This window comes from Osmerus eperlanus, chromosome 27, assembly GCF_963692335.1.
Source record: "Osmerus eperlanus chromosome 27, fOsmEpe2.1, whole genome shotgun sequence".
Taxonomy (NCBI): domain Eukaryota; kingdom Metazoa; phylum Chordata; class Actinopteri; order Osmeriformes; family Osmeridae; genus Osmerus; species Osmerus eperlanus.
The window spans coordinates 7,736,099-7,764,087 of record NC_085044.1 but is presented as its reverse complement, the minus strand read 5'-3'; the positions used below and the strand labels follow the sequence as shown (position 1 = coordinate 7,764,087).

Here is a 27,989-nt window from a genome sequence, read left to right as displayed (position 1 = left end):
AACAAAACAAACTAAAGTAACAACACAGTCACAACAATGGTACATCAGAGTAGGAGGGGGGGGGGGGGGGGGGTCCCGTGCCGATTACCCCAATCTCACTGAGGGTCCCACACTAGGCTTCCATAAAGCCTATCACCATAAACATTCAAATATATATTATCTATGTTACATATGATATGTAGTATTCCAATATATATATATTAGTGTCATGTCTTTGAAATAAAGATACTGTATTCTATTTCATTTTCTGTCATTTGGGAGTGAGGTAAACAAAGAAACCACTTTACTGTCAATTATAAGTGAACATAAGTGTTCTCTACTGGATGGATAGATTACAGACAAAAACAGAGCTAGTAAGTCAACCATCTGCTAAGCGACCATAGAGATTCACACTATAGCTAACAGTATGTTCAGAGATCATGTGACAGATAAATACATGGGTCAGCTGAGGGGCTTTTGAGTGTTAGCTGTCGCGACATCTCCATGGCTCGCTCGTCCTCCTCTCCTGATGGACAGGTGCATTTACACACCTCTCGCTTTTTACACCTATGAGAAGGAGAGGGATTTTGTTTTGAACACTTGGCTAAAACACTCTTCAAAAGTTGGCTTTGAGACACTGGAGCTAAACTCATGGCATCAAGTGTTTCCTGATGTTTTCATCTTATTTACATTGTCATTTAGCAGACGCTCTTATCCAGAGCGATATTTAATCCACAGATGGACTGTAATCATGTTAGTAACTAAACCTCTGCAGTGGTTAAAGTACTTAAATAATGTCTGAAAGTACTTAAATAAGATCAGAATTATTTCTCTGCATCTTTGTAAAGGAGACACTGAAACACAGTTACAGAAGTTCAACAGCAGGGGGAGTGAGAAGATCCATTCATAAAATAAAGATTTTGTGCCCTCCTGCAGTTACTGTATTCAGCCAGTGGATGCCGTTTTCCTCCTACCCAGGGAAGCTCTGCATGTGGTCGACGGTGTCGGGAAGAGGCACGCCGTGGCTCTCTGGCAGCAGCAGACTGAGCAGTCCGGACAGAATGGTCAGACCACCTATCAGGATGTTGGGAAGGGACTTGTCGTACTCCCCTGAAACACAGTGTGAGAGAGAAGAAAACCCAGATATAGATCAGAACAACAATAGATGGACAAGGAGGAGGGAGAGAGAGACGAAAAGGAAAAGAGGCGAGAGAGAAGGAGAAAAAGAGACATGCAAAGTAGACATACAAAGTAAAAGTAGAAGAAACGATTCTACAAAAGAAACACTAATCACTATTCTTTTTTTGGAAACTGTCAAAAGATAGAACATTCTGCAACCCCTTTCAGGTGACAGGATATAACTCAACCTTGTACAAGACATGAGAAAACATCTAGAACTCGCCTATATACAACCCCAATTCCGAAAAAGTTGGGACAGTATGGAAAATGCAAAAGAACTAACAAAAATAGTCATTTGAAATTACATTCACCCTGTGCTATATTGAAAACAAATTATTAACACATCATTTGATGTTTTACTTTGTGAATTTAATACATTAAAAAAATACACTAATTTCAAATCTGATGACTGCAACATACTCCAAAAACAGTTGGGACATCACGCGCATTCAGAAGTGGTTTTCGGCCTTGCCCTTTACGCACCGAGATTTGACAGGATTTCTTGAATCTTAAAATTATATTGTGCACTGTAGAAGGTGAAATGCCCAAACTCCTACCGATTTGTCTTTGGGGAATTTTGTTCTCAGTGTTGGATAATTTGTGACGCATATGTTGGCAGATTGGCAAGCCTCAACCCATCCTTGCTCTTAAAGGACAAGGCCTTTTTTTGGAAGCTCCTTATATACTATGATTACATGATTGCCTCACCTGTTTCATATCACATTCGTAAATCAACTTGTCACATTGCTATTAGTCCTAAATGGCTCCTGTCCCAACTTGTTTGGAACGTGTTGCATGCATCAATATCAAAATAAACATTTACCTAAAACTATGCAGTTGATTAGGTAAAACATAAAATACATTGTCTTTATATATTTTTTTGTTTAAATACAAAAAGTATTTAAACAAACTACATTTACAATCATACAAACATCACTTTAAAACAAATACAAACTCTGTTTTTATTAGCATTTTCCATACTGTCCCAACTTTTTTTGGAATTGTGGTTGTCCACAACAGACAGAACAGAACATTCTACAACCAACCTAGGTATATGAAGTACGGCGCTGAGATGCTGCCAACGCGGGATGCCATGGAGCACACCCCCACGGCTGTGTTTCTCAGGACAGTGGGGTAGAGCTCCGCTGTGAAGGCGTACAAGATGGAAAAAGCCGCCGTCACGCCAAACTTCCCCAACATTTCCAGAGTCGTGGAAATCCAGCTCAGGCCTGAAGAACAGATTACAGAGAGAAAGGCCAACGTGATCAGGTGTGGAGTCTGAGACCTGGAGCTATGAGCTGTGACTCAAGGGTAGTCTCACCTGGAGGTAGGAGGTGGGTAAAAAACATCATCACTCCTCCCAGGAACAGTGTCCAGCAGAGGGAAGGCCGTCGTCCGCAGAAGCGGAACAGGAGCCAGGCCAGCAGGTAGGCCGGTACCTCGATGGCCGCCGACACAAAGCAGTTGAGGTAGGAGCTGCCATGAAGGTTGGACGTGTTGAGGGACAGGGCGAAGTAGCCGATGGACATGACAGTCCTAGACAGAGACGAAAGGGGGGTTGGTAAGGGATAGGGGGATGAAGGGTGGGAAGGTAAAGGATAAAGGGATGAAGGGTGGGAAGGTAAGGGATAGAGGGATGAAGGGGGGGTTGGTAAGGGTGGTCCGAGATAGAGAAAAAGGGAGAGAGGGCTGTGTGACTATGTTACAGGCTGGGTTTGGAGGTTGGGGCTGAGGCTTGGGTAGAGTTAGAGCTATGGCTGAGAGTAACACTAGGGCTAGGGCTAGATTGGTCTGGAGGTCAAGTATGGAACAGGCCTGAGGCTAGTGCTAGGGGTAAAGAAGTCTGGGAAAAGCTGAGGCCAGGGCTAGGGGTAGAGAAGTCTGGAAGCTGAGGCTGGGACCAGGCTAAGGCTGAGGCTCCAGGAACATCTGGGTGCTCTGTGTTTGTTGCCGGCGACTCGGGCGTCTGAGGGGCATCTGAGGGACTCACCAGACAATCCACAGGGTGACTGAGACCCAACAGATGTTCCTAGAACGCAACAGGTCACAGATGTTGTAGGTTTCTAACTTCCCAGACGCCAGCTCCATCTAAACACACACATATACGCACAAATGCACACACACAACCACACACACACGTACAGGAGAGAGAGGGAGGGTGGGCGCCAATATGTCAACAGCCAGCCAGCTGTGTGGACATAGTGGAACTAACACCTCCAACTTTGGGTCAGAGATCACCTAGGGCAGGTGCACTGCGAACAAAATGGCGGCCCTGTTGTTCCTAAACTGCATCCTTCATTCATTCAGAGCTGTCCTTAATGTAAACATGTAAATATTTACTTAAAAAAATGTTTAACCCAAAGTGACATGCAAGTAGTTAATATAGAAAGTACAGCATAAAGTCATCAGGATCAGAAGTGTATAGTTCTAGCAGTATTTTGGTGGTGAGAGTCAAGGAACGGTCTGTATTTACCAGGTACAGTGCATTTGTGCAACATTAACATCTCAAATACAGTGCAAAAATGATATCTCAACAACAACATAACATGTTAAATCAGTCAGAACAGACAATGATAGTTACAAACTGAATATGGAAACCTTTGTAGGCCTGTAGGCAAGTTGCGAGGTTCTCTGTGCTCAGCTCACTAAACTTCGACATTCCTGCTTCACAGGGTTCCTGTCTAATTGCAAAGTGCTGGTTGCTGTTCCTGTCAAAGGCATTGCTTATCATGGAGGACCAGGCTGCAGGGAACACACTAACTAACCGATGTGCACTTCCAGTGAAAGAAGGGGATTTGTTGTTGGTCAGTGTAAGCTTTGGCAGGAGTCCAATATTTCTTTCTCTTTCTCTCCATCAATCTCTCCCTCATCCGTTACTAAGTATGTCTCTCTTTGTTGCCCTCTGTCTTTTTCACTCTCTCCCTTTCCCTCTTTCTCTCGTACACCCTCTTAGTCCCCCTCTGACTCTTTCAATCCTAGTTTCTCTCTTCCTATGTTTCTCTTTCTGTCTGTTCAACTCTCTCCCTCCCTCCTTTTCATCCAGATGGATGTGCTATCCGATGAAAGTGGTCTCCAACTGCGACCAATCCCTGACCACTGTGCGACCCCTGGACTGATCAGGACTGAGCGAGCAGCTAGACTGACCTGTGGAGGCTGAAAGATGACGTCAGGAGCCTGAACTCGGTTCTGTCTGGCAGCTCTCCTCAGTATGGCCTCGGCTTCCTCCACTCTGCCCTGAGAGAGCAGCCACCGGGGGGACTCTGGGATGAACCTGGACAAAGGAACAGAAGATAAAGACTCAACAACATCGATTCCAAATTAAAAGAACCACACAAGAATACACACTGTGCTCAGTATGACACAGTCTATGGTACATACATGTAGATACAGTACAATTCACATAGCAAACTGGTATAAAGTTAGCAGGAAGACTCGGAATCCAAAGACAGGCAAGAGTTTAAAAACCAAACACTGAATTCAAAATGACAGGCAAAATCAGGAACAAAATACAGGCAGGTGTACATTTGTCAGAAATCGAACACGTGGGCCATGCGGCAGCACGAGAGGAGAGCTCAGGCCTAACTTGCTTATAACTTTCCTTAACCCTTGTGTTATCTTCGGGTCATTCTGACCCATCAGTCATTGTGACCCACCGTCGTATTGCGACAGATTTACCGCATACAAAGACAAAGTGAAGCATTTTCTTTTAACCGTTGGGCTGTCTCAGACCCCCCACATTGCAAAGGTTAAAAGAAAATAATTTTAATTTGTTTTTGTATTGGGTAAAATTGGGTAAACACAACGATGGTTCGTTATGAACCTTTGGGTCATGTGACCCGAAGGCAGCACGAGGGTTAAAAGGGTCATTTACTGATTTTATAGGCAAATTCACACTGTTCCTTAAGGTCTCCGAATAGGGTATGTAACATTGGTTGGGCTGAAAATGTCCCGGATGCTGTTCTATGCTGTAGAATGACTTTGGTGGGTAACGTTAGCACCACAGCTTAGCAAACAAACTATTGTGATTCAACTCAGCTGTTGTGACGTCACAACGGGGGATTTTTTTAAACCTACCGTTTTACAGCAGCAGTTTCAAATTGTGAGATTTGCATAGGAAAGATGTGTCAATGGACTTTGTGGTTCGCTGTATGTCCATTTTACCCACGAACTGTCATTATTCAACTATGACAAGGTTAACTTGGTTTTGCAGTCAATGACCCCTTTAAAAGTGTTTTTAACGCCGTAGAACGGTAATAATCAGAATCAGAATCAGAATGGGTTTTTATTCGCCATGAAAGTTTGCACAGACAAGGAATTTACTTTGGCCGAAAGATACCGACCGAGGCAGCCATTATTGGCGCCCCCTTGAAAATTTCAGCAGAAACATGAGGAGAGGAGAGGAGATAAAAAGTCAACCCCCAGACTATGCTCCTAGAGGAGTACAGTGTGGGAACAGGAAAAAACACCTCAGCACATAGGCACATACATTGTACAACATTACAGAACTCATGACATGCAGGGGTGGGAAGCCAGTGCAAACAAGCAGCATCTGGACCTGCGGCTGTAAGAGGCGCTGGTCACAGACCCACCTGCCACACTGGGGGAACGAAGCAGGCGAAGAGAGTCTCACTGCAGAGCTCTCCAGGGGAGTTGTTGTTCCAGCAACGGCCATGGCCAAGGCCTGTGCTGGTTACGGGGCCGAAAGCAGATAAGATTGGGGTTGTTGTTTGGTCGCGTAGCCACATTCAATTTCCACGTCTACACATTATGGTCTCCAAATCGGTCCACTTTCCTTTGCAGAGCCGCTAACTTCTCCATGATGTTATCCATATTGCGTTGTAAAGTCACAGTCTGAGCGCCAACAGCTCTGCCCATCGCATCAATCATGTCGGGCAGCCTTAGGGGGCTTTTGACAGCTGTAGCCGTTTCATAAATTTTCCGATATACCAGGGCAGCGTCCAATCCAATCAGCAGAAAGCCTGTAATCATGGTTCCGAATAGGTAGATGTCTTCCACGTCCTCCACGGAAAGCCCCGCTAGGCACATGACACGCCACTTCTCCCACGCGTCCATCGAGTAGCCAGGTACGAACGTCCCGTCAGGACAGTTAGGTTCCCCCGAACCCAAGCTTCTCTTCGAGAAGATGGTGTCAATTGCGTTGAGAGACCAGCTAATCAATTCCATGTTTCTTGCTTCGGAGAGTGATGCAGAGAGAGTCTCTCCAGTATACAAGACAAGACAATATGATAGAAGCCAAGCAGGGAAGGTCAGGGGAGGGGAGGGAGAGAAAAAATGTGACCGTCTTCGTTGAGAGCCAAAAGAAGACCATAACACAACGGATATATGGTCTTCATTTGCCACGAACATATAATGAGCACCTCTAGACACAAACAGTCGACGACGCGGACCACCATTGCTAACAAGCTAGCTAATATTGCCTCCCTTGCTAACGAATGCTCCTCTATGTACGACGATGGAATCTCCATGGTCCAGCTGGTGGAGGAGCTGTCCAAGCAACATGCCAGTTTAAGAGAAGACATTTCCATCCTCATTCACGAATCTGTTGGCCCTTTGCAAACGTCCATTAACGCTATAAAAGAGACTGTGGATAACTTTCAAAGCCACTTGACTGCAACGGAATCCCTAGCAGGGGAGAATTTTGAAAAGATATTCGCAGCAGACGCAGCCATCAAGTCACTGCAGTGAAGGGGGCGAGGATCCTGTAGCATTTATGTCAAACATGCTGATGGAGATTATGGTCAGTGAGGTTTTTGACTCTTCCCCGACTTTTGAGAGGTCGCATAGAGTGGGCAAAAAGCCTGAACATACTGGAAGGTCTCCTCGGTTGTTTGTGGTTTGCTTCCAATGATTCCAGGAAAAGGAGTGAGTGCTGCGATGGGCTAGACAGCATGAAATACAAGAATTTTACAATGAGAGTGTACCCAGATTTCAGCGTCAGTCTATCAAGGAGACGTGTGGAATTCAACAACATCAAACAAGCACTTTACAACAAGGGAATAAAATTCCACGATCAACAGGTGATGGTTCAAGAGTGACCCGACGGATTGCTTAACAACTCAGCTTTGAACTTGTTAAGAAGTGGCTAGGTGGCTACCTTGGCTGACCGCTAGCGGCTAGTTCACTACCGTTAACGATCTCAGAGTGAACTGTGCTTGAGGAGGCGTGTTGTCTTCACCAACTGATGTCAGTATAAAAGGACTAACATGAACATTTTTAGGTAAATCTGTATTATACCCGGCCTACTATGTGCATCCTCGCTCGATCACTAGCTAAATTGAGTTGAATTGTTTGTTTGGGGTCATTCTAAACTGTGACTCATTTACTAATGGTGGCTAGCTGGTTATACCTAGCAATACATTAATGTTACCTAACTATTACTGTTTAACGTTACGTTTAACGTAGGTTAACGGTTTAGTTAAGAATTATTGCATCCCCGGAAGATTCAAGATTTAGAGTGGGACCAGCGGTCTGCCTATGTTCTGGAGGCAGACATTGGAGATCTTTGTACTATTTTTAGGTCTGGCGAAGTTAACGCGATAATAACGCGTTAATGTAATCTCACATTAACGCTATTTAAAAAAATAGAGCCGTTAACGCAGGTTTCTTTTTTACCCTGGGAATCACCTGTCGTCACATGACTTCGACTGCCGACGGTATCTGAATGATGGAGAGAGGGCTTTTAGATGGGAATTTCCATTTCAAAAAGTTGCCAGACGGCTCGGTTGACAAAACCAAGGCTGTGTGTACTGATTGTCAGGCTGAGTTTAGTTATCACCGGAGTAGGCCTACTTCCAGCCTAAAACATCACATGCAAGCAAAGCACACGGTAGCAGCAACAGCGCGGTAGCAGCAACAGCGCGGTAGCAGCAACAGCGCGGTAGCAGCAACAGCGCGGTAGCAGCAACAGCGCGGTAGCAGCAACAGCGCGGTAGCAGCAACAGCGCGGTAGCAGCAACAGCGCGGTAGCAGCAACAGCGCGGTAGCAGCAACAGCGCGGTAGCAGCAACAGCGCGGTAGCAGCAACAGCGCGGTAGCAACAACATCGTTCACTCCGGTAATATAAAGCAGACAACACTCGACAATGTTACATTTTAGATTACATTTCCTAAATATATAACAATGTGTATGTTCAACATTGTACAGCCTATGTGTGAATGAATAAAACCCGCTCACAATTTCCTATTGTTATCCTCCAGTTATTTGAAGTTTAGTACACCATTTTTATGTTAATCTCCCCCAATCTTTTATTGGGGTAAAATTTGAACAGATTAAATAAATTGAATACATTTGCGATTAATCGCGATTAAGTATATGAAATAATGCGATTAAATATTTTAATCGCTTGACAGTCCTAGTTATTTTCAATGTTGGGATGGGTTTACTTATTGACACAACCGACTTACATTTACATGTAGTGTTTTAGCAGACGCTCTTATCCAGAGCGACTTACAGTAAGTACAGGGACATTCTCCCCGAGGCAAGTAGGGTGAAGTGCCTTGCCCAAGGACACAACGTCATTTGGCACGGCCGGGAATCGAACCAACAATCTTCTGATTAATAGCCTGACTCCCTAACCGCTCAGCCATCTGACCCCCTGAAGACTGACATTCTGTGCTAAAAGGGTTTTTTATACTGCCGAATGGTATTTTTGTTGATTTTGACACTCCACCCCCTCTCCTTCTTCCGTTTCACAGCACATGGCACAAATTATAGTAGGGCAGAAATTAACGTGTCATCCACCCCTTGCAACTACAAGAAATCTTTGATTCCATCAATAAAATGCAAAATGGTAAAACCCCGGGCCCAGATGGCTATCCTGTGGACTTTTACAATCAATTCTCATCTCAGCTAGCTCCCATTCTCCTTGAAATGTTCAATCATTCATTGAGTCAATCAAACCTACCAAAGAGCCTAACAGTGGCATCTATTTCACTTATTTTAAAACCCGGTAAGGACCCGCTTGAGTGTGGGTCGTATCGGCCGATTTCACTTCTAAACACAGATGTAAAGATATTAGCTAAACTCCTATCCTCAAGATTGGATACTGTAATGCTCCAAATAATCTCAATGGACCAAACCGGATTTATGAAGGACCGCCACTCTTTCACAAATATTCTTAAACTTTTGAATGTGGTGCATTCTCCAGCGTCCGGGGAGACTCCAGAAGTGGTTGTCTCCCTGGATGCGGAGAAGGCATTCAACAGAATCGAGTGGGGTTATCTGTTCGCTGTATTAGAAAGATTAGGCTTTGGTTCTAATTTTGTCTCTTGTATCCGCCTGTTATATACTTCCCCAAAAGCATCAGTGATAACTAACCAACTGGCTTCCCAACTTTTCCCTCTGTCAAGGGGTACCAGACAGTGCTGTCCCCTCAGCCCACTTCTGTTTGCATTAGCCATAGAGCCCCTGTCAATTAAGTTGAGAACATCACACGTCATACATCGGCTTCACAGGATGGGAGTTGAACATAGACTTTCTCTATATGCAGACGACTTATTGCTCTATATATCAGATCCAGTGTTATGTGTCCGTAATATTGTGGAAATGTTAGGTATATTTGGGCTTTTCTCTGGTTGCAAGCTGAACCTGTCTAAAAGTGAATGTTTTTCACTCAATAATTTGGCTCTAAAACAAGCGGTTCAGATTTCAGATGATGCACTCCCTTTCCGTTTTTCCAAATCTGACTTTAAATACTTAGGTATACAAGTCACCCGTAACTTCTCTGATCTTTATGGAAAGAATTTCAAACCCCTCATGAAAAAAATAGAATCAGACCTGCAGAGATGGTCAGCCCTATAACTATCTCTCGCAGGTAGAGTAATTGTGTAAAACGTTCTACTCAGATTTCTGTATTTGTTTCAATGTCTCCCAGTATTTTTGTCCAAAGACTTTTTTCAGTCTTTGAATAAGTTAATCTCATTTCTGTGGGATGGTAAAAATCCTAGAATCCGAAGGGAGCTCCTAGAGAGACCCAAGAGCCAGGGTGGCCTAGCACTTCCCAATCTAAGGAATTATTACTGGGCGTCAAACATACAACAAGTTATATACTGGTATCAGTCTCCAGAAAGAGAATGGTGGCATGTTGAAGCAAACTCCTGCATATCAACATCTCTCTCCGCTCTTATTACAGCAAAGTTACCTTTACCACCATCGCAGTATTCAAACCTTGTAGTTAAGGGTGGAACGGTACACTGAAGTCACGGTTCTGTTCATACCGCGGTTCAGACATCACGGTTCGGTACGAGTTCGGTACAATGGAGGGAAAAGCAAAACAAACCAGGTTCCTCTTCGAGTGAATACGGCGCATTGAAGATGACATGTAAATTCCGATTGCGTCAGTAATTTTTTTGGCCCTATTTGTATGTGTATCTAATGGCTGGTTAAGCACTGTAGGGAGAAGTTGATTTTTTTTTTTGTCTCGTTCCAGTAATTGGCACACCTGGGTGATGGCGTCGGACATTTTTAGTAATTTAGCACACGCCGGATGCGTTATATGCGTTAGCATGTTAGATGTATTTCCACTCACATACCCCACAACTGCTGAACAACGCCGACACACAGTGCTCATCTTATCCACCACTCTCTCACCTGTACTACTGTAACTGAATGGGAAACCGAAGTTTTCCCAAACTTGCAATCTTAAAAAGGCCGGCGGGTCCTCTATCTCTCGTGGCTCGCCATACTCGTCCTTAGTGCTGCTAGCTAGCCTATCTCTGACTCACGGCGGCGCCAATCAGAGCTTCAGAGCTACAGATTAGATGTCCCTAAAGAACACGAGTATCTAACAGTAGTTCTGCATTACATTAATTAATTTGCATGCAAGTTTTATTTATTTTTATACCGTGTATTCTCTGTGTAATTTCATGCACCGAACCGGGACGCCCGTACCGTACGGTTCGGTACGAATACATATACCGTTCCACCCCTACTTGTAGTACATTCTACTCTCAAAATATGGGCACAATTTAGACAACAGATCAAACTTCTTGACTTTTCTATGTGTAGCCCTATTTCCAATAACCACCTCTTTCCTGCAGCCAGATTGGATCCTACCTTTACACAGTGGCACAGAGTTGGTCTTATTAGATGTAGTGACTTTTATATAGATGGTCTTTTTGGCAGCTTTAATGATCTTACCAAAAACTTTTAACTGCAACGGTCAGATTTATTTAGATATTTCCAGGTTCGTCACTTTATCCAAACATGGAGTTCAAACTTTCCAGCGTTACCAGAAAATTCAGAGTTGCATGATATCTTACAATCTCCTATGCAGCGTAAAGGCCAGATTTCAAATATATCCAGCACAATCTGTTCTTTTCAGAAGGTGTCGATAGATAAAATCAGAACTGATTGGGCTGAAGAACTTCGGATGGAGATATCTGACGCAGCCTGGGACTGTGCTCAGAGTAGAGTTAATGGCACATCCTCATGTGCCCGCCTCAACCTGATACAGTTTAAAGTCTTTCACCGAATTTATTACACCAAATCAAAGCTGTCCAAAATATATCCAGACATTGATGACAGGTGTGACCGCTGCAATTCTACTTCGGCAGACATGGCTCATATGTTTTGGTCTGGTTCAAAGTTAAGTGACTTCTGGTCAACTGTTTGCAAAACTTTAAATGAAGCATTTGACACAAATGTGAGGCCGAATGCAGAAATTGACATTTTTGGTGTATTAGTAAGTGAGGTCTTAATGTCAATTAATAAGAACAACGCATTTGCTTTTGCTTCTTTTTTGGCTCGTAGAAGGATAGTACTGGAGTGGAAGACTCCTCGACCACCGAATGCGTCAGTCTGGCTTAATGACCTGATGCTATTCCTGAAATTCAAGAAAATTAAGTATTCCTAGAGGATCAACTGACAAGTTCCAGAAAATATGGGATCTGTTGCTGTTGTACTTTGAGAGGCTTACCACTCTACCCCCAGATACTATAAGGCCCTAACAACTTTGCCCAGTACGCACAGCTGCGTTGTCTGATGCATGATGTGAGCTTTACACAGAGTGGGAATTGCTCCCTCTCTCAACCTCGTCCTCCCCCCCCCTTACATTTTTTATTTATTATTATTATTTTTGCCTTGTCGGTGTTGGCCGTATGTGGGTGGTGTGGGTGAGATGGGATTGATTCTCATGTAGGACAATAGTAATCAAGACACTGTACCTAAATAAATGGTTCTGTACTGTCGGATCTTTCTTGAATAAAAACATGGTTTAAAATAAAATAAAAAACGAACACCAATAAACGATGAAAAGTCTAAGGAAAAATACAGGATCTGGCAGCTATCACAGACAAAAAAAGGGTAATAGCTGAGCATAGCAGAGCATAGATAACGCTTGTGATGTGAACTATTCTAAATTGAGGGGGGTGGTTGATCTCAAGCTGAAGTGCTGACAAAGTACACACACAAACACACACTTAGCACCAGAATGACATGTGAAGAGGTCTGTCATTAACCACTGATCAATTCACAATAATTTAAGATTACAAATAACGATTGCTTTATTACTTTTATAGTGATTTGAATGTTCTGAAAATGATAAACAATGTTTGATCTACAGTACCAGTCAAAAGTTTACCTGCTATAGACCCTAACACTAATCCGTGGTCATGTCCAGGAGAGAAATATGTCTATCTATGAATGATGTTGCTCGTATCATTAATAAACTGTCATTATGCTGTTTGCTAAAGCTTGCTTATGCCTGCATAGCCATAAGTTAGTTCTTTGTATGATGCGACTAGGGAATGTCTGAGACACTAGGGTAGGTCCGAGGTCACAATTTTACTATTTCTATGGACCATCTAAAGACTAAACATTACATTACGTCATTTAGCAGATGCTCTTATCCAGAGCGACTTACAGTAAGTACAGGGAAATTCTCCCTGAGGCAAGTAGGGTGAAGTGCCTTGCCCAAGGACACAACGTCCTTTGGCACGGCAACCTTCTGCCCGACTCCCTAACCGCTCAGCCATCTGACCCCTTACAAACAAAAGCTATCTAGCACCATAAATATGACATCCTCTGTCTGTGCTTGCGAAGGCTATGTTGATGTCACCCCCTGACGTTTCTTGTGAGAGTAAAACCTTCCATATTGTGATACTATTTAACTGCCCTTTCTTCCTGTATTCATTGTCCAGTCCTCTGAGATGCTCAATTTAAGTGTATCAGACAACTGCACCTCATAGATCTATAATAAATGTTTGATTTTGTCTTGAACTTGTGATTTTGCATTTGATTTCATTGACTTGATACTTTCACAGCAAGTGGGTAAAACAAGAGACATCTTCACATGCATACACACCATTAGCATAGCCACGAGGAGACCTGGAGGTGCCTAAAGCCCCCTCATTTACATGTCCAGCTCCCGCAGATTTCTGCCTCTCATTTGCTAACATCTGGAGTTGCTGGACGGAGTCTCTACTTGAGGGGTCTCACACCTCATTGTGTAACTTACTGTCGCATTGCTAGTCATATGTTGATAAGTAAGGGTCAAGATGTGGTCTGATTGGTTGTTCTTGTGTGTAAAGGGAATTGTGAAGCATTGTTCTTTGGATTCTTCATCTCCTGAGGGCTTCTCCTCAGCTCTGGCTTGTCTCCTTGCTCACCTTTTGCTTTCTTTCTCTCTCTGATTTACAATAATCAAGGTAGAGTAGGTAAGAGTTCAAACCTTCCTTTTGTAACATGTTTGCCTTGTCATTGATTTCATTAATTTGCAATGTTATTAAATAGGAGAGCACGTTAACCTCGAAGTGTGTCCACACAGGCAGCAAGGAGGAGGACGGGACAATCTGCCAGGAAAAGGAAAACACCTCAACGGAGAGCTCTTTTAGTTTTCTTTGTAACTTACACAGTTAAATAAACACGTTTGAGGGTTTACCCTCGTACTGTGTGTGCCTGGTCTCCTCTGCCCTGTCACAACACACACGTATACAGCCAAAATGACATGCATTGTGGCTCAGTCCAGTCCAAGAATTCCTGGTCAGAACCACAGGCAGCAACCTAGGCAGCAACCCAGGCAGCAACCCAGGCAGCCCTTAGGACATGGGATCCATGTCAGGTATTACCTGCTTCCACGTTCCAGTTACGGGACAAGTGGCGCAGCTGTAGCTCATCGACTGACTGGACTCTCCTACTGCATAAAGGCCAGCAAGTGCACGGATTAAGGGATGTGTTCACGTTCATCTGAAGATCCAAGTATCTAGCATCTATGTAACGTTGTGAGATAACTCTGTTGCATTGCTGTATCCCTGCAGACATAGCTGACCTACGTCTATTCCTGCCCTCGACTGAGGTCCTTCGTTTAGTTTTTGCTAGTTTGTTATGTAATGAATAACTGTGGGCTTTACCCCTGCCTTCTGTCAGCATTTTGCTTATCAAGCAAAAATCTGCTAAATAAGTAAAGTGCTGAAAAGCCCTGTCATACTCAGTGGTTGCCACGGCATACATAAACACACACACATGCACACACACTTACCACCACAACGGCACATATAGGACGCCAGGCAGGGTAAGAACCAGCAGCAGCATCCTCCACTCCCTGATAAGGTAGGCCCCCAGAGGGAGGAGCATGTAGCCCAGGGCGAAGCTGACACACAACCCCAAGGTGGAGAACACGATCCGCACTTCTGGGCTCAACAGCTCCGTGCCTGGAGATAGAGGCTACCGTTACTTCAATCTGCCTATCTGCATCGTCAAATCGTTTTGTTATGAATTAGATGGAGTGATACATGGATTGATGAATCAAAAAATATATTCATTGATTGATGTATAAATGGATAGACAAACCGACAGATGTACAGCTTGTACCTTGGTCTAATTACTTATAACTTGACCTTAGGACAGTCTCAAATGGATTTAGATTAACTAATTACTTTACTATATATACTACTATATATATTTATATATATATATATACACTATTAACATTTAGGAAACTTTAATTACATTACTAATTGTGGTACCTGCAAAACTGGCCTTTTCTGCATGTTGTATTTGAGATCCTGTTCTAGCACTGACTCATAAACAGCTACAAAATTGCCAAAGATGTTGTTCTTAAGATCTTGTTGTTTTTGTATTCTCAGAATTATGTAGTTCAGATAATGTTATTGTAGCACTGCCTGGTCAAACAGACAATGTATTGGCACTAACCCAAGGGCGTAGTTTGTGGGGGGGATAGGGGGGAGGTGTACGATGTTTGAATATAATTAACATTGTGTTATATTACTTCAACCCCCCTAATGAACCCCCCTTCCACCCCCCATAAAACAAATCTACGCCCTTGCACTAAGCACTGAAATACTGTTAGAACTATACTATTTCTGATTCTGATTGATTTGTCATCAGTGGCACCGCCAACGGGGGGCTGGGGGGGCCACAGCCACCCTGATACAATCACTGGCCACTGATTCACTTACTACTATTTGCATGTCAATTATTATTTTATTTTTTTACTTTGGGTTTCAAAAAGTTTGCTAAATTAATACAAAAAGATTTCATTAACAAATTACTAATTAAAAACATCTGCTACATGAATAACAACATGTTTTATGATCAAATGAACATTCAAAGTACCAAGGACAAAGGCAGCCACGTAGTTGGAGATCTGCCCCATGCCCACGATGAAGTGTAGTCCACAGAACATAGACCAGGACAGAGAGAAGACCTGGATGAAGGTGAACACTGTCTGGACCCCCATGGTTACAAACAGCACAATCTTCCTCCCAAACCTGGAGAAGAGAGCATATCAACACATGGGTGTGTGTTCAAGTTCCAGTTTCAGGTTTATTATCATTTGTAACAATTGTTACAATAAACAATGTTTATGGTAGGACAGATGGCTATCTGTATTAACTATTTCTATATAATATCAAGAAAATCTGGAAAAGTTTAATAATACTAAATGATTCACCTAACAACTGAGAATAACCCAATAGAAGACCAGACTGTATGTGTGTGTCACCTGTCTGACAGCTGTCCTGACAGGAAGGAACCGGTGAGGACACCACAGAAGAAGATTGAGGAGGTCAAAGGGTTCCTCCACTTTTCATCACAAACCAGGTCCCACTGTTAAACAGCACGCGCACACACACACACCGACGCACACACAGACACACGGGATGGGGTATAGTTTAGTGGCAGTACAGATCAAGAGGTCCCACATTCAAATCCCCCAGTATAGTGCTTTGGATGAAACCGTCTGCTTTAATAAATACATTATTACATTACATTATTAATATGCAAATTAGGATAGGGTACCATTTGTGTATGAGAAAGTATGGATCCACTGACAGCAAATCAAGGAAAAATTCTCCAGACAAATGGAAGTCATAGGATGTCACATGACAGGCCCCGCGATGCAGTAGCCTGTGTGATAGCTGGCGACATGAGGCAGGCGAATAGGTGGCCTAGCTAGACGAGCAAATCCTGTCCTATGCTAATTGCAAGCATATTTAGCAACTGTCATTTAGCAACATCCAACTGTCATCTCTGTGTGCATCTCCACATCCCCTGTTTAGATAATAAGTAGTTTAGTGACTGTGATAGTATGATTGACTGTATGCCTACTAATTGTTGGGAGGGAGGTGATGGGTATGTTTGTGAGTGGGTATGTAATATTTCATGTTTCACGTGTTTTGTTTTCCATTTTTTCTGCCACTCACATGCCAAGTCTTGTTTAAATTTAAGACTTACAATAAATAATCTTGAATCTTAGCTATCAAAGCTAAATAGCTAGCTGTAGTTAGATAACTATTGCTATGATTTGTATAACTGCAGTATCCCATTACTGGTTCTATGTCTTGGACATAGAACTGTTAGAATTGTAAAATCTGCTTTAATATAACGGAAATAAACCCTATAAACAACCGTCATGTATGTGTGCAACCATTTGTAAAACTGGCCTCAGCAGGGCAGGCAACTGTAGATTATCAAGCCCTTTCTCCTTGTGCTCATTCAGCTCAAGGTTAATCGGCAATCGGCTAACGTTTCTTGACGTAAGCAAATAAATGGGGTGCTAGTTTACCCATTTCGGATTGGTTTCAAACCAAAACATTTAGCTAAAATTCAGCTATGAAAAAGCTAGTAGTATGAACCAGGTTTGAGAATATAACAAAAATTATTGGGGGAGATAGTTTTTTTACATGTTTTGATACCGTGAGATCGATTTGAGAACTGCCACCCCCCGCTCCTCGGGGGGTGGGGGTCTTGAGGCAAAAGTCCCGGTGAATGTGGGAGTCAGGTGGCTGAGCGGTTAAGGAATCGAGCTAGTAATCAGAAGGTTGCCGGTTCGATTCCCAGCCGTGCAAAATGACGTTGTACCCTTGGGCAAGGCACTTCACCCTACTTGCCTCGGGGGGAATGTCCCTGTACTTACTGTAAGTCACTCTGGATAAGAGCATCTGCTAAATGACTAAAAATGTAAAACATGTTGGTGGTATTGCATTTCGGATTAGGTGCCCGACTTGTCCGGTTGATTTTATTCTATTAACTCAAGTCAACATATCAAAAACTATCCCCCAATAATTGTTGTTCTATTCTCCAACCTGGCTCATACTACTAGCTTTTTCATGTAATCATTTTGCCAAATTTGTCTAAATTTCAAACAAATCCGAAAGGGGTAAACTAGAACCCCATTTATTTGCTTACGTCAAGAAAAGTTGCCTGGAACCATAGACATAATAAAGAGTAGACGCCGCATCGACCGCTACAGCCTACTGGCGCTGACGAGCCGTGGGGTCGCCATCTTGGAACGGGCACCCGCTCCACTCAGTGTAATCAGTTTGGCAGGGACAATGAGCTGTCAGCACATTTAATGAATCACACCTCACTGAATACCAAACTGATTTTCACACTGTTTTTTTTGCTGCAAAGGTCATACATGTAGCTATGATACATGACATGATTATTCTATTCACAAAAAACAACCAATAGTACGGTAATGTTCTATCTTACTTGTGAAAAGTAATCCCCCAAGCCCTGTTTGCGATGGTCCGCCGATTTGAGCAGGAATATGCTGCACAGTGCTGGCATCTTGTTTATTCTTCTGCTACCCAACTAGGAGTATGCCCGGTCCAAGGTGGCGGCCGCATTTCTTGCGCCCAGCAGCCAATGCGGCGTCTACTCTTTATTATGTCTATGCCTGGAACTGTGTTCGCGGGTACGAACAGAGCACAAGCACAAAAGGGAACATTAGCCGATCATTGATTTACCTGAGCTGAATGAGCACAAGGAGAAAGGGCTTGATAATCTACAGTTGCCTGCCCTGCTGTAGCCAATTTTACAAATGGTTGCACACATACATGACGGTTGTTTATAGAGTTTATTTCCGTTATTTTAAAGCAGATTTAACAATTTTGTAATGATTGTTATTATGTTCATGGCATGACAAACGTAGTTATAGCCTAATAAATTAGTGATATTGTGGCATGTTAAGGCGTCGTTATAGAATGTTGACATGTTCTTCTGGAGCAAAGACGAAGATGAATAAATCATGTCTGATAACCACAATATTGTTATGGTTATGCAACAGGTTAACACCACAATGATGGCATTAACAATAACTAAGCTAGTAATAGTAAAGCAACACTCATCATTATCATAGTAACATATATATAGGCCTATTTAACTTAGCTATTTAACAACGAAGGAGCCAGATATTCAAGTTTACAGTTTCTTTAATCCGACAAAATACTTAAGCAGTCACACTAAAAACACGAAGCAAAAGGAACAACGTATATGTGGTGATTCTGAGTCATATGTGGAACATATGTTCCATCTAGAATAGGCCTATATTACTAAAAACCAAGTGAAAGGAATACTATTAAGGATGCACCGATCCAACTTTTTCAGTCCCGATACCGATACCGATGCCTGGGCTTTGTGTATCTGTCGATACCCGATACCGATCCGATACCGTTGTTGAATTAATAATAAACTGTATACCTTCCACCTTATACCTTCTTTCCACCATGTGGAAGAGACTAAAGGCACCAGACTTTTCTAACTAAACATTACTTTCATAACTAAGACAAAAACAGAAGTACAAAGTCCTTGTAAACATTTTCCATTATAAATGTTGAAAGATTTAGCCAAAGTTTTTAGCATGAGTGCAATGCCAGAACAGATGAGCCAATGTCTCTGGGTGGTCGTCACAGAAAGTACAATTAAAAAGTATATCCTTTTTAAACTTCCTCATGTTGCAGAATAGTATCTCTGGATAATCTTAAAGGAAACTTCTTTAACTTTGTAAAATAATAAGTATGTTTGGGGCAACATCCAGACTTTTTTCCAACAAATATTCTCAACAAAACGGTTCCAATAGAGAACTAGAGAGGGTACCATTTCTGGGGAATTTGTGGGGAAATTGTGGGGTGTGCTTGCGTCGGTTGCAGATGGGTATGTTTCCAGGCTGTGAATATCAACACCCTGTATTTTTGTACTCCCTTTCGACTGGTTAGCTCCTGCGATTTCCACACAGCAGAAGTCTATATTAGCTAGAGCTACAATTTACCGTGGCTAGGTCTGAATCTCGGAGCAAAACGGAGCACAGCTGCCAGCTGTAGGTATATGCAGGTAGCAACGCTAGTGCTAAATAACTATTTAGCTGGTTGGCTCCATGACGCCACGTAAGTAGGGCTTGTGAGACTGCTCACCAAAAGAACGAAAGGGAACCCACTTGTTTAGCAGATTAAGACATGTTCGTAGGTACCTAGCGAAAAGTAGCCTCAACTTTCCTAGACTTTAGCTACAGTACTAATACTGATATCGCTGTCTGTCTTACTAGAACGTCGTATCTATGCGTCGTTGCTAACGTGTGCTAACGTTGTGACGTTACGCTAGCTGTAGGAGCCATTCATTTACTTTGGATACAAAAACTATAAGAGCTCTAAATATAGTGGTAGACTTTAAGTTATATCAATTACTTATTATACTATTATTTACGTTGTTTTGGTGTGCATTTACCACTGCATGTTTTTCCCTCTATCGGAAACTCTTCATACTCCTCCCTTTCCAATGAGAAACCTACTTAAGGTGGTGCAGTGACCCAGGCCGGGGGTGTGGCAGGTGTGTGTGGAAACAGTCTTTGACCATGTCATCGGGTCAACATGCGGACAGGACGCGCCACGTGCTGCTGACAAATGACGTAGGATGTGCTGTGACGAAGAAAAAAAATCGACTGCACTGCCTTAGCTCACACGCTCGCGACAGGTTGTTGCAAAGTATGACGTGTACAGCCAGATGCAAGAATGCACGAGTTTTGGAGCTAGGAGCAAGGCGAGCCACTGTTCTGCGCAAGACCGGACGAGCCGGAACTGGAAGGATGGCGTGGTCCGTTTCGTGCTCTCGCTTGCCTCACTGAGCACTTTACATAGAAATGAATGAATGGAGACCTCATCTTTAAAGAGCAGGCTCACTGTGTCTACTGTATATAACGGTACGTGTCCACAGGGGCATCTTAATAGCACTTGAGGCCCCTGGGCTATGGACTTTTTTTTTCATTTTTTGAGGCCCCCCGCCCGCTAATCGCACAATCAATTTATTTTTGCCCCGCTAAGGATCACATGATCCTTAGATCCATGATCTGTCAATATTTGGACTACATAGACAACGTCGGTGTTAAAAGTTTCGTCTTGGTAGCGATTGAGTTGCTTGTATTTTTATTTACGTTCCGTTGCACGGTTTAGGCTGAAATTCAGAACTTTAAATTTAAGGCCTTAAAACGTCTTAAAAACGGCCAGATTTTCATCCAAGGTCTTAAATTTCATTTAGTCAGGTCTAAAAAAGGTTTTACCCTCATTCATTTCCAGAACCGCTGGCCGCAGAAAGTTATGACAAAGTAGCAGTCGCAGCCTACAAAGCGGAGCTCTACAAACGAAACCAGCAGAACGCTGCCCTCAGAACGTTGGTTCGGTGTGTTGTAGTTCTTTCTGGGGGGATATTGGTGTTGGTATGTACACGGTGATAAAACTACAAATCCTGTTATAAATGCAATACATGACCGCGAAATACGTCTGCGCTTCCTCAGAGTTTGTTAAAGTTCGGCTACGTGTGGAAAATGGGAAAGTGTACTTTCAAGAGACATGGCTAGATCACAGCGATTTCCGCTGTTGGTTACAAGCGGTACCCAGCTCCAGGTACAAGGTTTGCTGCAAACTTTGCCCCAAAAATATTCAAAAATTACTAATGTGATCGTTTTATCTGTAAATTACATGTATGCTTTTTCAATGACTGAATTCATTGAAATAAAATGTTTTTTTTTCAGAATTTCTTTGATTTGAATATTTTTAGGGGTAATGCGTCGTGTAGGTCTTAAATTTAAATCTTTATGGTCTTAAAATGTCTTAAAAAGGTCTTAAATTTGACTTACTGAAACCTGCAAAAACCCTGTCAGTGCTAGCCTACGTCACAACGTCAGCGCACGTTAGCAACGACGCATGGATACAATGTGCATTGCTGTTGCACAGCAAATATTGTATCGTGCCATGGTGTACTAGCAGCATTATACATTTAAGCAATTCAAGACTTGCATATACAGTAAGTAATGTCACAATAAATTATGTATTTAAACTCAAGCTTGTGTGGTGCGTCCCTGTATTCAATGCCACAGCCTAAACTTTATGTCAAAAGAAACGTAAGTAATGTCACATCAAACTCAAGCTTGTGTGGTGCGTCGCTGTCTTCAATGCAACAGCCTAAACTTTATGTCAAAAGAAACGTTTTTACTGTCCGGCGCATTCAAACAATCCCCTCAGTGTAGTTAGCAACAACAGCTAGGCTAGCAACAACAGCTAGGCTAGCTTGCTCGTAGCACAATTCAGCTTCTCCACGCAGGGCTCTAGACTGAGACCAAAAAGTCGCGTTTGGGGGAATATTTTCAGTTAGCAGATGGTACTGTTTGAATCGCGATTCCATCTGAAAAATACTGCCGGTGACAACGTTGTTAGAATAGCTTGTCTCAAAGGGGGTTCAGCTTGTTTCATATTAAATGGACCCATCTGCAACCGACGCAAGCAAGCACACCCTACAATTTCCCCAGAAATTGTACCCTCTCTAGTTTTTGTTACATTTTGTTTAGATAAGGGGGGTGGGGGGCTCCCTCCACATCCACCACCAGATGCCACTGTAGAGCATAATGACACCGCGAATACGGACGTTTATCATCATTATTATTTTGTATTATTATTAAGAGGCCCCTGATTGGTCGAGGCCTCAGGCTTAAAGGGGCGATTGATTGCAAAACCGATTTTACCTTGTCATAGTTGAAAAATGACAGATTGGTGTGTCAAATAGACATACAGTGAATCTCCATTGAAAGTCCATTGAAACCTCTTTCCTATCAAAATTTCACTTTTTGAAACTGCAACCTGAAAACACTAGCTTTTGAAACAGTGCAACAAGTTGTGACGTCACAACTTGCAGCATCAACTTTGTCACGCCCCAAAATGTACATTTACCCGCCCTCTGGTTTTCTGGTCCAGGAACGGAGGTTGCGTAGATCTCGGACAATATTTTTTAGCTAGCTGCGTGCTGCTCTGTACTTCCACAGGAATTACAAATAAGAAAGTTAATAAGTTTTCAAGCTATTGAAAATGGAGCACTGTAAATGCAGTGTTCCAGGCTGTACCAATTTACATGTACTTTTTAAATGACCTGTACATGTACTTTTGTACATGTATAATTACATGTACATGTACTTTTTAAATGACCATAACTTGCTAAATTTTCAACCGATTTTGAAACGGTTTGGTTTGTTATCAACATCAGAGATGTCGTTATGCCACTGCATACTTCTATTCTATATAAAAAATAAATAATTATTTATTTTTTTACATGTAGCATCAACACAATGTTATGGGTGAGCGAGTTGACTGTAGCTTTCACTCTGTTGTCGAGACATCTACCCTTTATATATATCTATGGTTACGCCACCGGTCACTCAACCAGCCGTGTGTTGGCTGGGCTAGCGAGCTAGCATTGGCACAGAACAAAGACTGAATTTAAAAGTATAAAAAATACACCAGTGTAATTGACAACATCGGCAACCCTGCACCGTGCATGAATATTTTTACGTAATCTTTAAATTCAGTCCCGTCACATTACGTGACTTTGTTCTGAACAGGACTGGGTGTCCAGCCTCACACGACAAGTTTCTCCTCCATCTTGAAACTGTGAAACCTAGAAATGTTTACCATGACCAGTGGTTGCTACGTTACAAGAAACAAGAAACCAATCAGATTGGCCAACGCTAGTGTTTAACGCTCCTCATTTACATAAAGTTGAACAATTTAAACTCGCAACGCTCCGCTCGCCTTCCCACAACGTCCGGCTTCGGAAACAGACTACAGAAAGTAGTACGTAGTCAAATTATTGGGGTTAGATAGGCCCATAAAGGGGTAGGTAATACCAAAAATGTGGATGCAGATGCATGTGTTTAAATAAGAAAGAGACACAAGGGAGGTATAAAGATGTACAAAGTTAGGTGGACAATCTAATCCGTGTGTGTTATATAATGGTAGTTACTGGATATTCTGAAAGTATTTTGAGGTCAGTTGGTCACATGACCAAGGATCAATTGAAATTCTAATGTTTTACATATTTATTTGACATTTTGTGAGATGAGAATGATTAAATCTAAGGGTTTGTACAATGTGTCAATGTTATTTGGTTAGCTAGAATCAGTAAACAAATTGGAGTAATTGATAAAGCGCTATTGTCATTTTAATAAAACAACATGTCACTTTGTTGACGGTCCCTAACTGGTTTTAGCGAACGTTAGGAAAATGAATGGTAAAACCTGTCGAATATCCAGCCTGAAACTAACTTTACCTCGGTGGTGTGCAAGCACAATTCAAAGACAAACATTTCTGAAACTAACACTATCCAACACTATCAACGCACCTCGGTGACAATAGTAGAGATGTACGTCCCCTGGTCGTACTTCCATCCATCCAGACATGTCTCGAGGGGTAACTCAGTGACGTTCACATCAATCCCCGGGACGTATCCACTATTCGATAAGTTTTTGATGACATCCAGTCGAAACCGAGAGCATTTGCTGAGAGACAAAGTTCCACTTTGATCTTCCTCCCAGGGAATACTGTGGTTCCTCCATTCGGCACTGATGTTGCTTTCCGCGGGAATAAGGCAACGATGGGGCGGTGTGTCTCCGATGAATACAATGGACATGCCGGTAAAACCATTAGGTATTGCACTACAACACAATAGAAAAAACACTGTTTGTTGGAACGGTCCCCATTGTCCGAGGAAGGCAATGCTTTCCTCATAGTCTGTCATGTTGGGTGATAAATCTAAATGATGTTAGTATAATAGAGGTTCGGGAAATGACCACAGTGGGAATCCTCCCAGTTTCCCAATTGATTTTCTTATTTAAACGCACCTTTGACAATTGCCCTGCCCCTTTCTGACACAACACCAATCAAGTTTTGTGATTTCACTAACCTCCATGCTAAACCTAGAGTAAAAATGTTGTGGAGACTAGACATTGCCAAAGCAGGAAAAACACTGGAGTTTAGGTGTCCCACATTACCCAATTATTAGTATTACCCGAATTCACCCTGTTGGGTCAGTCCGGTTGTGCCGGTGTTCCACTCCCCTATGTGAACGCGCACACAACCTTTTAGTAAACTGCTATACGTAGAGTTGCGTTCCGAGGCTATTTGTATTCAGTTTTATTATAGGCTGTGTTTAAAATTCATTGTGAAATGCATTGCAATGCAAATGCAACGTTTCACATTACTGATTACGTAGGCTAATGTCTGCGGATGGAAAAACATCTGATCGCTGTTCTGCTACAGGGCTCGCAAACTGCTAACTTCTTAATGGAGAAAGTGTTCGTCTCTTCACTAACGGAGTTACAAAATTAAACTGAGTCGTGGGTTTTATAAGAAGCCTATTATCAATCTGCAGATTGGAGAGAATGTTATAACACGACGACGTAAAATGAGCTGTTCAGACACAACGGTAAAGAAGTCTCTCTGAGGACAGAACGGTGTGAATAGAGAAAACAAATATGACATAATTTACAGTCAAATAGGGTTCGTCAGGAATCAGAGAGCAATCCTCTTTACATAATCTCTCCAGATCATCCAGGGTCCTACTCTCTTGTGCACTATTCTTTAGCTCAGCCCACCCCAGCAATAGGGTTAAATGAATATTGCCTCTGGCTACAATAGCCTACGTTTTACTGTTGGTAAATTCCTAAATACTTTGATCAACTTCAAAAAGTCAAAATTTTTTAGTTAAATTTTTGTTCATAACAATATGTAGGGGTGTCAAGAATTGTGGCATGGCACACATGGTTTCAAAAGAAATAAAAACAATTATTACAATTATTACTATTACATTTTATTATCTTAATATTAAATTGAAGGTTTAAATGAATATTGCCTCTGGCTACAATAGCCTACGATTTACTGTTGGTAAATTCCTAAATACTTCGATCAACTTCAAAAAGTCTAATATGCTGCTACGCTGACGACACGCAGCTGTACCTGTCGTTCCCCCCGACCGATCCGGGGATCTCAGCTAGGATTGAGGCCTGCCTCACAGACATCTCCGCCTGGATGACCGAGCACCACCTCCAGCTGAACCTCGCCAAAACAGAACTTCTCATCATCCCGGCTAAACCCTCCATCTCCCACGATCTCTCAATCACCCCGGGATCTGCGACGGTGACCCCTTCATCCTCTGCCAGGAACCTTGGGGTTTCCATGGACGACGAGCTCTCCCTCACGGCCCACATTGCTGCGGTCTCCCGGTCGTGTAGATTCACCCTCTACAACATCCAGAAGATCAGGAGATACCTGTCTGAGCACTCCACCCAGCTGCTAGTCCAAGCACTTGTCCTCTCCAAGTTGGACTATTGCAACTCGCTGCTCGCTGGTCTCCCAGCATGTGCAACCCGCCCTCTTCAGAGGATTCAGAACGCAGCGGCCCGCCTGGTCTACAATCTACCCAGATGCTCCCATGTTACCCCGCTCCTCATCTCTCTCCACTGGCTACCTATCATGGCCCGTATCAGATTCAAGACCCTGGTACTGACCTTCCGAGCAGTGAACGGGACTGCACCCGTCTACATCAAGTCTCTCCTGCAGCCTTACACCCCCACCCGTCACCTACGGTCTTCTTCAGCCTGGTGGTCCCACCGCTCAAGACCGCCCGGTCCCAACACAAGCTCTTCTCCTGTCTGGCCCCCCAGTGGTGGAATCAACTCCCCACATCCATCAGAGACACTGACTGTCTCTCCACCTTCAAGAAAAGGCACAAGACGCACTTGTTCCGGGAGTACAACGGTACTTAGGAATGGTTCGCTTGACCCGATGTTAGTTTCCTCAAGGATCACAATGACTCTTGCTTAGAGACTTGTTGCTCTTGTGGTTAGTGGTAACAGATGAAAAAAAATTGTACTCGCTGTGATATATTGTTTTTATTATTGTTGCTTGTTTTTTTCCCCCACCGGTACACTTGCACTTATAGCGGTTCATGTTGTTTAATTGTAACTTGTTTAACTACATGCTCTTATGGTTCTTCCCTTTGGCACTTACTTTGGTTGTTCACAATGTGTGCTTCATGTTTTGGCTACTCGCAATGTTTTTGTGGCTATCTTGTTGTTATGATCAGTGACCTATGCACTTTGTAAAGCTCTCTCTTGGAAGTCGCTTTGGATAAAAGCGTCTGCTAAATGAATAAATGTAAATGTAATATAAATGGCAAAATGTTTTAGTTAAATTTTTGTTCATAACAATATGTAGGGGTGTCAAGAATTGTGGCATGGCACACATGGTGTCAAAAGAAATAAAAACAATTATTGATTACATTTTATTTTCTTGATATTAAATTGGAGGTTTAATTGTTTCCATTTTCATTAAAAATAAATATATGACATTTTTCACTCTTTGCCATTGTGGTGCCTGCAATTCTGGAGTTGTCTGTATGAACAGGTGATAAGGCAATTGCTATTGTGATCAGCATAAGCACATAGGAAATCTATTTTCTTCCACCTCCTACATCCCTGAAATGTTCTTTATCTTGCACGCTACCTCACCAATTTAACAATCCTGAAAACCAACTGCTACTTGAATCAACTATCGATACAGCAATTCAGTATTTTTTTTTTTACTTACTGGGGGAGTAGGATTTTGGCAACACTGTTTTTCAAACCTGCCGAAATCCCCCCCCCCCCCCCCCCCCCCCCCCAGTGTTTTTCACTAGCCAGTTACAAAGGGAAGGTCCAGGCTGGGCTTACTACAACCAAGCACTGTACATTGCAAATGAGAAGATACTAACAAGGCTGTGAGAAGCAGGATCTTTTCAAATGGATATGATTGTAAACACAAAACAGTTGTGTGTCAAGTAGTTTACTGAGAGGGAAATATAAGTTAAATTCTGGTAGAAGGGACCTTTGGCCGTGGGCCTTTTATATAAATGTGTAAAATAATGTAGCTGCACTACATTTACATTTATGCATTTAGCAGACGATTTCATCCAAAGCGACTTCCAAGAGAGAGTTTTATAAAAGTGCATAGGTCACTGATCATAACAACGAGATAGCCCCAAACATTGCGGGTAGCCAAACATGATGCATACATTGTGAAAACCAAATAAGTCTCAAAGGGAAGAATAATAAGAGTATGTAGTTAGACAAGTTACAATTAAACAGCAATAACCTCAAAAGTGCAAGTGTACCTGTGAAGAAGAAAAAAACTACTAATTTATTTGTATTACAATTGGCACATACTGCATTTAGTAAGTAGACAATAATAGCAAGTAATCAAAAATCAGAAGTGAATAGT

General features: G+C 42.5%; 1 protein-coding gene across 1 annotated transcript; it reads right to left on the bottom strand.

The window, feature by feature from the left end:
* Nucleotides 1-167: 167 nt before the first annotated feature.
* Nucleotides 168-24,471, bottom strand: LOC134013823 (organic cation/carnitine transporter 2-like). Its single transcript, XM_062453560.1, has 10 exons — nucleotides 24,076-24,471; nucleotides 16,139-16,242; nucleotides 15,751-15,905; nucleotides 14,654-14,825; nucleotides 4,303-4,429; nucleotides 3,149-3,246; nucleotides 2,480-2,694; nucleotides 2,205-2,387; nucleotides 954-1,089; nucleotides 168-546 (listed from the first exon to the last, which is right to left on the bottom strand). The coding sequence occupies exons 1-10, from the start codon at nucleotides 24,469-24,471 to the stop codon at nucleotides 411-413; spliced, it is 1,722 nt and encodes a 573-aa protein (XP_062309544.1). The 3' UTR covers nucleotides 168-410.
* Between the last annotated feature and the right edge of the window lie 3,518 nt (nucleotides 24,472-27,989).

What these genes read in the sequence shown, in the direction of transcription:
- LOC134013823 (XM_062453560.1), bottom strand. Translation starts at nt 24,471, where the DNA reads ATGACAGACTATGAGGAAAGCATTGCCTTCCTCGGACAATGGGGACCG. An exon ending in CGTGGCTGCCTTTGTCCTTG is followed by an intron (nt 14,826 to 15,750) that starts GTACTTTGAATG and finishes CTCTATCTCCAG; the next exon opens with GCACGGAGCTGTTGAGCCCA. An exon ending in CACATGCAGAGCTTCCCTGG is followed by an intron (nt 547 to 953) that starts GTAGGAGGAAAA and finishes TCCTTCTCATAG; the next exon opens with GTGTAAAAAGCGAGAGGTGT.